We start from the raw sequence: 14,945 nt of genomic DNA, 5'->3' as shown, positions 1-14,945 counted from the left end.
GCAGAATAACTAAAGCTCATAGCATTGCTGAAACCATTTTGAGACACCAGATGACGTATTTGAGTCAATAACATATAACAAAACAATACATTGACATCACATGACGTGCAAATTTGACTTATTTTTATTTATTTATGTTAAGAGAGATCCAGATCCTCTGACCAGTTTCATATTGATTTACTTACAAACTCAATAAAATGTTGTTGACTTAAAACCTGTAAAGCTGCTTTTGTACACAGAAAATTCTTAGGAGAATTAATGAAGGCACTGATATCAGTAAAAGCTTATCAATACCCATCCATATGAATGACTATCTAAATGTTGTTTTTATTAGGTTGTTGTTGATGATGTCTTCAAGTTCATTATTGCAAAAAACATTTTGTGACAAAAAAATGTGCCTGAGAGTAATAATCTCAATTCTAAGCACAAAAAAAGAAAAAAATCATGATTGATATGTTTGACAGAATAGTGCCATGCTACTTGATAGTGTCTATACTGGTTTGATCAGTGCCTTTGACATGAACATGTAGTTATTTAAATCAAAAGCTGACATCTGGGTTTAGATGTGTTCAATCGATCTGACATTAAGTTTTTGTTTTTCTATATGAAACCTTTAAATTTCAAGAGTTGAAATCAACGACTCAGTCTGTCAGTGTTGCCTGATTGTTTGATATAGACTAAGAGCAAAATGGCAGTTTCAGGTTTCCTCTTCATTGATGGGTTAATGTCATTCTTTGTGTACATGGCCAGGGGTAAACTGAATTCATTTTACTGGTCTTCTAATAACCAATTCCCAGCTCTGATCCCTGGCCAGTATAATCCATTCTAACTGTTTTCATCCTGTGTTTGTCTGTCTAGAGTTTCTGCTCATAAATCATTCATAGACTGGGATTCTGCCACCGCAGGATCTATCAATATCTTGCATCGGTTCTGTGATGAGACTTCACTGCAGTGATGGTCACAGTCTCATAACCCCCTCAACAAAAACAAAACATCAAGTTAGAGAATTCTCTACACTGAAACATTATCCTAGGCTGAAGATCAAATGCTGGTTCTGGCTTTAATAATGCAATGAACCATCTGTTGTACAGCCAGGGATGACATAAAGTTCCTGTCACATGAAGAGCACTGTAAAAACTGTCTCTATATACAGCATGTACTGAGAATCATGCTAAATAAGGAAGTCTAGTTATGTAACTTTGAAGATGGTATGGTGCTATGCATTCTTCATGATGTGACCATTAACAACTTCATTTAAAATACAGAAAATGTGAGGTAATAAATGGGGATGGTTAATTTGTTGCATAATCTTAATCGAGCGGGTAGACAGGGTTTGAATCCAGTCTTTGGCCTCTTTCCTGCATATTATTCCCTTCTCTCACCCTGTTCTCTGCATTATCCACTGTTCTGTCCTCTGATTAAAAGTGTTAAAGGCCAGAAAAATGACTCTCAGGAAACAAAAATAAATTAAAAAAATTAATAAAGGAAAAAAAATCTCAACTAAAAAAATTAAAGTCCTGCAATGGTATCAATAAAAATCATGGTAACTTTGCAAAAAAATAAGCAACATTGCGACATATTTGGATGCATATACATTTTTTTGAAAGACGTGATGAAAATCAACATTGTTGGCTTCATACAACATGAAGGATTAATGTAAAGCCTTGGTGGATGGTAGCGTGACCACATGCTTCTTCTCCCAGGCTGAGTCCACTATCTAAACACAGATATCTTTTTCTGTTGGCCTGCTGCTTACCATTAGTGATTGCTAAACAAAGCTTGGCATTGTCTTTATACCTGTTTTGTCACTGAGGCAAACATTTTTATTCTTTAGAAGTCCTGTTTGTATGGTATTTTTGGCAATAAAGCTGCTTAGCCTGGTCTGTAAATTATTTAAATACCTTTTATTTACTGGCAGCATGTGTTGGTAAATGGAAGAGTATGAAAATTTAAAATACATTTGTCAATATACCCTGCATGACGGTGCAGCGGTTAGTGCTGTTGATTCACAACAAGAAGCTTCCTGGTTTGGTTCCCAGGCTATAGGCTGCTTTCTGTGAGAAGTTAATGGCTGTGTTTCAATTCAGGGGCTGCAGCCTCTGAAGTCTGTTGCCTTCAAAGGACCCGGCCTGCGTAGCCTGCGTAGACCGCAAAGTCCGAACTGAATTGAGACAGTCTGGTCTACGAAGCATTTCCTGTTTGTCACTCTCGACATCACACAGCCCCACCCTCACCTGTCAGGCTTACATTACTTTTCAAACACACGTAAACCAAAACCTCACATTTAAAACTGGATGATTTTAACTTTAAAAAAAAAAAATGTTTTGTACTTTTCTTCATTGTTTATAATTATTATAATTATTATAATTATTATTATTATTATTATTATTATTATTATTATTATTATTAGTAGTAGTAGTAGTAGTAGTAGTAGTAGTAGTAGTAGAAGTAGTAGTAGTATTATTGATAGAGTACAGAACCACCATTTACATGAGAGTAAGGCAACAATGTACCTTTTAAACATCTGAACAAGTGCTGGGGGGGTAGATAAAAAAATAAAAGGTGTGAAATACAAGCTGTTAAAATGATTTAATGTATTTTTTTTAATTCCCTGTAAAAAATAAATAAATAAAAAAACACCAATTAAGTTTTTGTTTTCCTCAGAGAATTTACATTTATGAATATATTTTTTTTTTCATAATCAGAAGATTTATAAAGAACTATTTTCCCTCAGTATATTACTTGAAAAGAGCCCAAACAACACATTTTTACACAGTAAAACAAAATATTCTTTGATGTTTTAGAAATACAATCACATAGTTGTTGCCAGAAATCCTTCACATCTGGATAAATTAGGACTCCTTCCGGAGTTCGGCCGTGTCCATCTTCTTCGGAGTTCACGCGCAATGGATCTTGGGATATGTGAGGCTATGACGGTTTTACTGAATTCGTCCTTCATGGCACCCAAAAAGAAGGCCAGGTTCGTTGGCTGCATTTGGAGGAGCCTTTGAAATGGGACAGCCTACGACGCACCGCTGTGACGTAATCAGCCGTAATTCAGAAAATTGGGACAAAGCCAACATGTTCTCTTTTGGCATGAGCGAGTATCCTCCTATTAACCACTCACCAGGTTCATAAGTCAACTCAAATTGCCCATGAGTGAGTGTGTGTGTGTGAACAGCTGTCTGTCTCTTTATGTTAGCCCTGTGATGGGCGACATGTTCAGGGTCTACCCCACCTTGCACTTAACCACAAAAGGAGACAGAGGTAAAGATAAGGGAGTGAAAAATCTAATATTTTAAGGAAATTAGAGGAAAAAGTTCCTGCAGTGGTAATATTCCTAAATATCAGGATCAGTACTATTCAAACAGTTGCAAATTGTCAAACCATACAATAAAAACTAAATGTCACAATCACTTTGTTACCTCATTTTTGATATATAGTATGTCTGTTTCATTGTGTATGAGTGAGAAATGGGGTGGGGTAGTAACCTGAGCCTTTCTGTTGAGTGTTATCATGTGAACAGGGAGTCCCAAATGGAGATGGAGTCAGGTGATGCACTGGTCTTCCACAGAAAAGAGGTGAATTAATTATGATGGGAACATCCGTGCTAATGTCTGTGTCAGAGAATAAAGCATACAGATGTAAAGTGAAGAAAAAGATTTCATTATTTCTAAAACTGTGTCGCATGTGGTGATCATCAAATAAAAATAAATAGTCTAAAAAGGAAGTAAATCTGTAATCATGTAGACATTTTTTCCAATTGTTTATTTATGTATGCTTGCACTCTAATCCTTCTCCTTCAGACTCACTGTAGACTCAGCGGTGAGGTTGTGCCCTTATGTTTATGTCTGATCACAGAGTAGGAAGTGCCCTCTTGGATGCCCTTATGGACAAAACACACCCTGCCTGGTGCCCTCCAGTGCTCTTTAAGTGAAAAACATGTGAAAAAAAAGGCCCACCTCTGTGCCCTTTTTGTAGAAAACACATGGTGGAGTGTGATCTGGATGCCCTTCTTGAGTGGAAAATATAATACAATGGCCTCTCATATGCCCTTTGTAATCAAATATGAAAATGTGCCATTGGAGATGCCCTTCTATTGCATAAACCTTGATAAAGTGCTCTTATGTTCATTTAACCTTATTATAGACTCTGAAGTTTTAGACTCTTCAAAGTCTTTGTTTTGAGTGGTAAAAGCATTCTGTCCTTCAATTCAGGGTGTGCTTTCCAAGAGATACTTTTTAAAATTAGTATATTGACTCGGCACTGCCTGAGTGGCTGCTTGTTGCAGCAGCTCTCTCGTCGTTATCTTTTTCTGCCTATTTTTTTGGTTTAATCTTTTTAGTTCCCTTTATATTTGAAGCCAGTCATCACTTTTGATGTCTCATTTGTTGGCTGTTGACACCAAACTGGTAGCATTTGCAGTGCAGTTTTTACTTTTTTTTTCCTTTGCTCCTATGTGTGCCCAGAGATCCTAAGTAACCATGGTTTACCAACCAAGCAACCAGCATTATTAACGCACCAGATTTCACCTGTTAGCTAGCTGGTGCTGAGGCTGGTGTTCTCTGTGAGATGAGGGGAGAGATGCGAGGATAGGGATGGGAATTGAAAACCAGTTCCTGTTGAGAATTGATAAGACATGTTTCAATCCATTGATACCGTTAGCCTTTGTGGTTCACGATTCTCTTATCAATTCTCTACGTTGTGCCGGAACTGCTGGGCCTTACGTCGACTAGTCTGCTGCAGCTATCTTAGGTTAGCAGTTAGATAACCTTTCCCAAGAAAACTCTGATTCAGGATTTTCAGCTGGAAGTTTTACTGAAGAACTGACTTCATAAAAAAAATTAATTTACTCTCTCAAGCTTGATGCTAATGTATATGGGAAACTGCATTGATATGCTAGCAGTTAGCATACATCAGTATAACTTCAGCTTCAGAATAGAATTTCAACTTTCATCACAGAAACATATCACATCAACTCTTTGTAACAAATACTGAGAATTTCAAATGTCAAAAGCTAACAGGCTAATGAAAGGCTCATGACTGACTTCATAACTACGGGCTTCCAAACAACTTAAACCATTGCTATAACCACTTTGAGACACTAGATGGCCTACTTGAATTACTAATTTATTACAACACAGTACATCAACGTCACATTGTGTGCAATTGTTAGCTCTTTCTGTATAATTATACCCAGAAATATCCAGACTCGGGGACCATTTACATTTTATTCATTTACAGTATAAACTCAATTAAATGTTGTTGACACAGAAACCTGTGAAGCTACTTTTTGTACCAAGAAAATTCACATGCTGGTGCTGGGGTGGTAAATAAGAAGAAACTAAATCAACCTGTCCTTTCATCCATCGTTTTCGAGAATGCAAGATCTATCTTCAATGAGATGGGTAAGCTAGGGAGTACCATATACTATTCTATGTGAAAAATAGTTTATTAAATTATAATAGGAAAAGAACATTAATTTTTAATATGAATTATGTGGTTATAATTCTGTTTTTACTCTTCTACATAACAACAATTCTGATTCAAACTGAAGCAAAAGTACAAAGTTGATTTCAGGGAATTCAGCATTAGGTGCACACTCCTTCTCAGGTATGATCTCCAAACCCACCTCTTATTATTATCTTGACTACTCCATTTACCTACCACTTTTTCTTTTCTAAAATTGTTATTGTACTTTTATATTTGTCAGGAAACAACTAGGCCTGTTGTGCACTAACCTTATGAAAAACAAAATGATAAACAGAAACAGGGAACTGATGTTTTTCAAAATGCTGCGAGGGACAGATCTACATCAATCACATCTTTTGTGTGCCGGCACCTGAGGCTGGTTCTTTATTTTGTTCACCTCTGCCCTGATAAACAGCCTAAGGACACCACTAGCTGAGGATGTTATCCATCAGTCTTGAGAAACTGCTTTGAAGCTGAAAATCACAGGATTTTTCATGTTGTTGTGAGTATGCACAGCAGAACATGCAGAAATGATGAAACCTTGAGCTAGTTTGAGCACTGAATGTTCAGTCTGTGGAATGGGAGAATGGATTCTCATTTTATTTGTGGAAACTTTTTTTTTGTTTGTACATTTGTGATTGTGTTTTTCTCATGTAATTTGTGTTGATTTAAAAATAAAAAATGCTGATTAGTGTTTCACAAACAGTTTTGAATGAGTATCTGCTGACTGTTATGTGTGATAACACTTGCTGACAGCTGCAGAGGCAGAGTGAGGAGAAATCTAGCACATTCAATAAATGGATAGTGTCATTTTGTGGGAGGGAGGGGTTCATGGCAGTCACGCAAATCCTAGCTTTTCAGCAGTTTACTGAAATATCTCTGAATTAAAATAATAATTAATGAATGTCACATTTTAAAAAGATAATTAAACTGCTATTTTTTTTCCAGCAATGCAAAGTGAGCCATGATGAATGCAGCTCCTCGCATCTGTCAGAGCCTGAACAGACTCCTCATTGTTTTGTTCTGCAAACCCGTCCTTCCAACAAACCTGCCATGGTGGCGACAGAGAGCTACAAACAGGAGATCATCTCTCCCTCTCTCCTCCAGGGCAACATCCCGTTATCTGAGAGCAGAGAGAGAAAGACAGAGAGGGTAGATCCAGCACACTGCCTCTCTGTCCTCACCCACAGCTCTGCCGAGCAGAAACCGGCTAGTCCATGTCATCGAGACACATATCCTGAAAGGAGAAAAAGAGGATCTTTCAGAAAAGGAGGAATAATTTGCATATTTATCCAAACACAGAAAAGGGGGAATTATTTGCAGCTTCGCTGCTGTTTTTTGAACGCTGCTTCCTGCTTCTCTTGTTGCACTACAGGAGCATTCATTGTGGAGTGAGGATCGTCTCCTTTTGTGTTGCTCTGCAGTAGTTTGTTCACACTCTAACTTGTGCCTCCTGTTTCCCCTCACAGGAGGTTTCATTTCTGTTTTTTTTCTGGTTTCTGTCTAAACGGAATGAATGACAAAAACAAAGGAGGTTGATGTCCATAACTCTCCGACTCACGCCTTCTTCGCCTCGCCCAAGGAACGGAGACTCCATCTCCGGCAGAAGATGGAAAGCGGAGGCGGGACGGAGAGCTCGGACAGCGGGAAGACGCAGCACGCGGTGCCGGGTCAGGAGCAGCCTGAAGCCGCTGAGCTCTCTGCGGTGCTGCCGGCACAGCCACAGGGCGGGAAGAAGAAAATAAACCGGGCCCCGTCGCCGGCCAGACCGAAGGATGTACCCGGCTGGTCGCTCACGAAGATCCGCGGAGGGATAGGGACCCCGACCCTTAGCGTGAAGCCGGGAGCCATCCACCTGGGCAGCCGCATTTCCCGGCGTAGCCCCGTGGGGGGCCTTCCAGGGAAGGACGGGAAGGCGGATAAGAAACCTTCGGGGAAATCATCTTACTCTTCAGGCGTTCTGTCCAAATCCTCTATGGCTAAAGGGGGGAAAAGCATCGGGGGACGGAGGAAGGTGTCGGACGCAAGCATCGGATCCGATGACTTGTCTAAGGATTCTGGCTGCCCCACTGGGAAGCTCTCTCCCACGGACAGCAGCTCCGAGCTCTCAGACTGCGCCTCTGAGGAAAACAAGCTCTCCACGGACGCTGTTAGCAGCGACACTGAATCGAGGAGCAGCCGGGGCGGTGGGCCGGATGGAGACAAGCCGCTCAGGGACGGGGTGTATTCGGATAGAGCTGGACAACAAGCCGCCGCCAAGACCACCTGCTCCTCAGGGGAGAGGGACTCTAAAGACCGGCTCTCCCTGGCCGTGGAGACGGGAGAAGGGAGCATATCTCCCGGCGAGGAGCGCTCGGTCACCTCGTTTGACAGCAGGGTGCCTGCCAGTACATCCCTGGCTTTCTCAGACCTCACGGAGGAGTTCATGGACGGCATGCATGAGGAGTTTGTTCGGGAGATAGAGGAGCTGAGATCTGAGAATGATTACCTCAAAGTAAGTCTTACACACACAAAAGGAAACAGGCTATAAATGGCACACCTCCTGAAGTCCCAGCCATAAGTTTGTTCTTTTTTAGAAGCTACCTTTCCCCAGGCTTTTAAGATATTCCCCAAATAGATAGAGGATTCTGCACAAACATCCCAGAGGACACGTTTTTCTTTCTGTTACTATTAAATATTCATTCCATTACCAGTTCCACTTTGACGACTGTGTCAATAATCCTCTCCCCCTCTGCTTCAGGGTGTAGATTCAGTTCACTCTGATTTATTTCCCAAAGACAACTTCAGGTACCATCCATCCTCACTGCATAGTTGATGATGCTGTTGATAAAAAGCCTGCATCCTCTGCATCAAATGAGCAAACATGCATCCTTGTTGACTTAGTAATGTATAGGTTTTAGTGGAATACCCTCATGTGCAGTGAGAATTAAATACAACACTGCAAAGGTGAATGTGTATGATGTGTTTTGGAATGCTAAAGCGGCTGTTGTTGTGTGTTGCTGCTGTCCTAGCTCATGTGATGGAGGTGGTGAGGATGTTTTTACAGCCTCAGGGGCTGTCAGTCCCTGCAGTCTTCAGTTAAAGCCTCCTCTGTCCTCTTTCCTGTAAATATTTGATTGGCAATGGTTTGAGATGACACCCTTTGAGGATTTTCTGTTTAGATGTTTGTTCCCAAATCTGTCAAGAGTGAATTCATTTGGGACTTTTGCCTGTGTTTTATTGAGAGGGAGAAAGATTACACGCGGAAAGAAGTGGGGAACACCAGGACTAGAAATTGATCCTATGACCAGTGCATCAGAAATCAACCTCTACACATGGGAAGCCGGCTTTGCCAACTGAGCTAAAACAGCAGCAGAAATGTAGAACCATCAGAGAATCAGGGTTCATCAAGTTCAATGTTGGCCTAAATTTCTGAGTTGTTTTGAACAGCCAGACCATCACTGTGTTATCACAAACACCTAGACTCAGTGGGAGTGCAGGTCCTCAGACTTTGGCACCAAATGCGTCTCTCAGCTCTCTCACACCTGTAGGCAGTAAAATGTCAAACAAGTAGATACACCAGTCAGGAGGATCCATCCAGCCTTGAGAGTGATTGATCACTCAGATGGATTGATAACGTGTGCATGTCCTTAAGCACTAACTGGCAGTTACCAGACAAGCCAATAATTGTCGTGGATTGATCCGGGAGGGTGATTGATCAACAGCACTTGTTTAGGCAAAAGGACCCCGTTGTCTTTTTCCAGGGAGCTCTGAAGCGGAGGATTTTGGTGTATGGTAAAGGTGGATGGGCTAAGTGCAGTGGTTAGCATTGTTGCCTCACAGCAAGGAGGTTCCTGGTGTGATTCCCGAGCTGGGAGCCTCTGTCCTCTGGTCACTCTTATTTGTGCATAGGTGTGAGTGTGTGCTTGACTGGACCCTGAGCCCTGAGCCCTTACAGGTTTAATCAGGATCACCTGGAAAGTGTCAGAGTGCATGAGTCTGCAAGGGCTCAAAATGGTCTAACTCTGATTGGGACAGCACTTTGCCATCTCTCACACAACCTGCATGTCATAGTGTAGCTCACCTGAGCAGCAGAATGAGCTGTTTTTGAACTAGCTTTAAGGTAAAATAAATGACTTTTTACCGATACACTTCTATTTGTCAAAACTAGACATGCACCGATCGATCAGTGCCAATTTTTGATCGGTGATCGATGACCTGTGACCAGTGATTGGCCCATCCTTGCATATGAAACTGATTTTATATACCTCAGGGAAGGTCTGACAGCCAGAAATTGTGACTTTTTGCTCTGAGACCTAAAACTCAGGACACTTTATTGGCTGTTTAAGTTAAAACATAAAGATTTTATTTTTTTCACAGGTATTGTTCAACAATTTTCAATAAAATTAGATTGGAAAATTAGCCGCGTTTACATGAAGATTATTTTCTCATTCGGGTTATAATCATTCCGATTGAAGCTCTCAGGCAAACTGTTTACATGTTGAGCGATCTTTTCCGATCTGGTGTTTACATGTGCCATGGCATTCAATCTGAACAGCTGTTTTTTTATTTTTATTTTTTATTTGTAAAACGGAAAGTTTTTTGGGTGATACCACTTTTGCTATTGTGCTGTTTAGCCTTATAGAAGCCAGCCTTCAGCATTTTCCAGCAGTTCCTAATTTGTTCGACGTTACAGTCCACCCCTGCCTCGCTGAGTTTTTCGTGGACTTTTTAAAGTAGTTCACTATTTCTTGTTTTCCTACTGTCCAAGCGTGCGACAATGTGTAGTTCTTTGAGACTTTGTATTAAAAACAAACTTTCCGACGCAGGATATTGCTTTTAATCAAAATGGGAAAGGAGAATTCTACCCCTGTGTATCGGAATGACATTCCATTCGGATTCGGCCTATTTATGAGGTGTTTATATGGAGCATTTTCATTCCATTTGGGCTTCTAACCCAATTCTATTTGGAATATTTGGCTCCATGTAAACGTGGCTACTGAAGGTAAACGCTGTCAGTTATAAAAAAAATGAAATATAGAAATTGTATCGGCCCATATTGGTATCGGCAGGTCAGGCTTTTTAAAGATTGGTGATCAGTTATAGACCAGAAAATTGTGATCGGTGCACCCCTGGTCAAAACAGTTCATTCACCAAACTGACAGAAATATGAATATCCCAGAATTTATGAAGCATCAACATTGGTTTGATTTCTGCAGTTCTTATTTGCCTTCAGTCTTTTTTCAATTTCCCTATTACCCATTTGTTCAACCTTCCGTGTTTTGTGGGTTTCCCCGGGAAACACCCCTGTTTCTATGGTTTCACGTCACATTGCAATGAACTCTGGATAATTTCCTCATTATAAGTCTGTAACCATACTGACTTACAGAAAGGGTGCGTTAAGGGGTCAGAAAATCGTTGCGAGATCCCTCTCACACTTTACAATTTTACACCAGGACAGCCCTAAACGCTCATGGGCTTAGTGAGTGTGTGAGTGTGGACATTGAGATTCAGCCTCTGCCTCCAGGTGTTAGCCCTGTGATTGGCTGGCAACCTATCCAGCACTAAGTGACGGCACTAATAGGCTTTGCGACGCTGAAAGGGAAAACAGTACAGATGATGGATGGATGATGACACACTTTTTAATGCTGATTTTTCCTCCCAGATTCCTGTTTTTTTGGCTATTTCCTGCTTTCCTTTTCTGAAAATATAAATCTAATGCCTCAGTATTTGTCAGGAGAAAAAGCACTAACTTCATCAACTCATCATATGCCCCAGAAACCTAATCACAAACTGCTCTGCCTCTTTCTGCCTAACAGACAGCACAGTGGAATCATGTCCTTATTTTTTCACCCTAAACCTCATTCCTTGATTCCACTGAGTGCACAAATGCAGCTGTGTGTACATCTGTGTATCTATAAAGCTGCTGCTTGAATATATAGGGCACAATTGCATCAGAGCCACCTTATTGGACCACCCCAAAGCCTCATGGGAGGCCTGGCAGTGCAGCCAGTCTGCTTGTGTATGTTGATGCAGCTGTGAAGAACACCTGCTCAGTCACCTAATGATCAAAACAACATGTGTGTGATTTATTTCTAGGTTCACACTCTCCATTTCCGTCTGTCTACATCTTAGTGTTCTCCTCTATTCTCTTTTATTCAATACTCTGCCATACACTGCTTTTGCATGCTTTCAGCATAGTGATGTGGGTTTCATTTCATCAATTAAACTTACCACAACTCGTTAAGAAAACGCTAACGCAACAGGAGCCTCACTAACAAATGGGTTGCTGTTAAAAGCAACATGAGCTTTGACATGACAAACAACATGCAGCTCCTCACTGCTGGCCTCATGTTACAGCTGGACCCAACACAGTCACAAAGACAGGGCTTTTTGGTTGATTATTAGGAATGTCTGTCCTGTGACTGTAATTTAAGCGGTTAAGCACGTGTTCATGCTCAGCCTTTAACAGATGGCTGTCTTATCGTATTGACTGCTGTCTGTATTCCTTCTTTTTAAATTCCTCAAGTGCATGTTAGATGGATATTAATTTTCTCCAAAGCAAACAAGATCATCAGTATTAGGTTTTTTTTTTTTTTTGCTCAAGCTGTTACCAAAGGGCAGGTGTCCCATAAAGTGATGAGCTGCACTCCTGTATTTCCTCATGAACAAGACAAAATCAGCTGAGATATTCAGGGTATCCGTTTACTCACAGCAGACTGTAAAGGTTGGCAGAGTATCAAGTTGTTTGGTAAATGTGTGTTGCAGTAATACGTGGATGAGACTGCAGGTTGCTCTTAATGACTTTATCAATCAGTTTTGGGGTCCATGTTTCAAAATGTGTTTTTTAAAGTAGGGAAACATAATTTTGTAGCATGGCAACAGTGGAGGAGGCTTCTGAAATGCTTTTTTGCAAAGTGTTGGATGAGGACTATAGAGACAGTGGTTTAAAATAAAGCATTTCGACCAGGCTAAACTAAAGCATGCAAAGCTGTAACGTAAATGATGCAAAGCCACTGGTGAGCTATCAAAGGGAGAATATAAAATCTGGAAATAATACCCCAGTGTGTTATGCTGGAGCTCTTGTTAGACATCATAGGTTGCCTTCTGTTGTTTTGACAGGCTGTAACCTATGATGTCTGATAAAGTTCGAGTGTGAGGGTCGAGTGTGTTCTGGAGATGGGTAACAGTGGTCCTGTCAGACGGTTGCTTCCACTGTTCACTGCACACTGGTCTCTGATGCATGTGTGTAAGGAAAGGAGGCAAACAGAGAGCTCAGTGCTAGTGACACAGGCTGTGCACAGCCATGTAAAAATTCATATGGAATACAGAATAGAATAGAAGTTTATTAGAGCATATTTTATTATAGGTGAGCTTGATGTGCTCTACATTGAAGATTAGGTAACACTTTATTTTGATAGTCCGTCCGTTGACACTTGACAACTATCAGAAGATATTCAACACAAATTTCAACAGAGCAGTAACATGCATTCAACCAACTATTAGTAGACGATAAGGTGCATTTCAAGGTTTTACAACTTTAAGAAAAACTGTCTCCCAACTCTCTTATTTTTTTAAACAGGCTATTATTTGACATAATAGCCAACAGTTAAATGTCAACATATCTCCAACTATCTCTTGGCATTCTCGAAGCATTTGTTGACCATGGTTAGGACTATCCAATTGAAGTAAAAAAAAAATGTTGACCATAGTTCGAACTCTACAAACAGAGCCAAACACAAACAAGTTTTGCACAACTGCATATCAGAGAGGGAAAGCTTATTTATTTGAACTACAAAACATACTCAGTAGGCACACAAAATTATGGTAACATTACATTAAACTTATTATAATTTTCCCCAAAACAACTGTAAAATTGTTTTCTGAAAGAGATCCCATGTGAGAAACCAGAGGCAGCTTGACTTTTTCCTATCTGTGGTAAGCATTTCAACTGACTGATTGATGAGTCTTGTTAGTTATAAACTGATAAACTGTTGATATGAAACTACATATCTACTGATAATGCACCTTCTGTATACGCAACTTGCCTGTTGACTTGTCTTGTGATATATAAACTGACACTCAGTTTATATGCAACTACCTTTCGGCTGATAGCTTCTTGAATGTCAACAGATTATCAAAATAATAACAGACTATCAAAATAAAGTGTTACCGAAGATGATAGGAAAAAAAATATCATGATACAACAGTCAAATTAGGGACAAATCAGATTAAAAACAAAAAAAAAGTTAAACAAAACACTTACACATATTCACAAATACAAAGAGTAATTATTTGTGTACTTGAGAAAAAAAATACGTTTTGAGTTTGGCTTTGAAATTCGAAAAAGTTGTAATGGACTTCAGGACAGCAGGTAGTTGGTTCCAGAGAAGGGCCACAGCAACTATAGCCGCGTTTCCACCAAGCAGACCGGTTCAGTTCGTCTCGGTACGACGCGCATTTTGTGGCATTTCTGCTGACTTATCCTGGGACAGATCCCCAAATAACCGAGACCGGCCGTCCCACTTTTTGGGACCCTTTCGTATGGGTGCCAGACTGAACTAATCCGCTCTGGGAAGGTGGAGCTGCAACACTGCAGACAGTTGATTTGTCAGAAGAATCGTCACTTACCCCGCTACAGCGGCTGTATTTCTCCTGGCAGCTCGCAGACTTCCCTGAAACAAAGCTGGATTGCACTTTGTATCAAAGAGCTTCATGCCAGTCACAGAGAGGACGAAATGCTGCATGTCTTCCATCTATGCTCTTTGTTTACTGTGTCGCATTTTTCTTCTTCGTTGGATTTATTAACGGGTTACACTGTGTCGCGCTGCTACAGCGTCACACTATCATTTCAGAGCTGCGGCTTTCGGCATCCGACTTACATACCGCCTACCATGAGTGGGCACAGTTTTCTGTGGAAACGCAAACGGGATCAGGCTTAACTGTGCCAAACCGTGCCAAACCGCATTGAACCAAACTGGACTGCTTGGTGGAAACACGGCTTAAAGGCTCCCCTTTGGGATAACTAGCAGACCTTCACCTTAGAGTCCTGGTTGGATTGTAGTGTGTGAGAGTAAGTCAGAAATGTACTTGAGAACAGAACACTTCAGTGCTTTCTGGACTAGAAAAAAGGATTTCGGAGTTATTCTGTGTTGTAAAGATAGCCTGTGCAGTGTTTCTGGAACTGCAGTGATATGGTGGCGTTGAATAACTTGGAGTCTGATAGATTGTAGGGCTGGGACAATACGCTCTTCTCCCATTTCGATACTTTGACGACTTTTGGGGTGCCGATTCAATTTGTTTTTCTGATGATTTTTCTGATTTTTGAAATTATTGGTTTTCCTTTTGAAACACCAGACCATGTAAAAGACAGAATGATGATGATGATGATGATGTCTACAGACTATATTTGGAGCCATGTGTTCAAAAAAGAGACAGATCACATGTCAGCCAGTTTTTAAGATTTATTCAGGGGATCTGACATCTCAAATTTT

General features: G+C 40.6%; 1 protein-coding gene across 4 annotated transcripts in view; it reads left to right on the top strand.

The window, feature by feature from the left end:
• Window positions 1-6,590: 6,590 nt before the first annotated feature.
• The window catches only part of mtcl2 (microtubule crosslinking factor 2), a 161,599-nt gene continuing 153,244 nt past the window's right edge, over window positions 6,591-14,945 (top strand). For all 4 annotated transcript variants that reach the window (XM_074680908.1, XM_074680909.1, XM_074680907.1 and 1 more), the window contains exon 1: window positions 6,591-7,966. In XM_074680908.1, coding sequence (XP_074537009.1) covers window positions 6,989-7,966 — 978 coding nt within the window. In that variant the 5' untranslated portion in view covers window positions 6,591-6,988. The remainder of the gene's footprint in view (window positions 7,967-14,945) is intronic.

The sequence above is a fragment of the Halichoeres trimaculatus genome, unplaced genomic scaffold (genome assembly GCF_033239565.1).
Source record: "Halichoeres trimaculatus isolate MK-OKI-2021-1 unplaced genomic scaffold, fHalTri1.1 fHalTri1_scaffold_11, whole genome shotgun sequence".
NCBI classification, from domain to species: Eukaryota; Metazoa; Chordata; class Actinopteri; order Labriformes; family Labridae; genus Halichoeres; species Halichoeres trimaculatus.
Note: the sequence above shows the minus strand (reverse complement) of the source record. Positions and strands in the feature narration are given on the sequence as shown.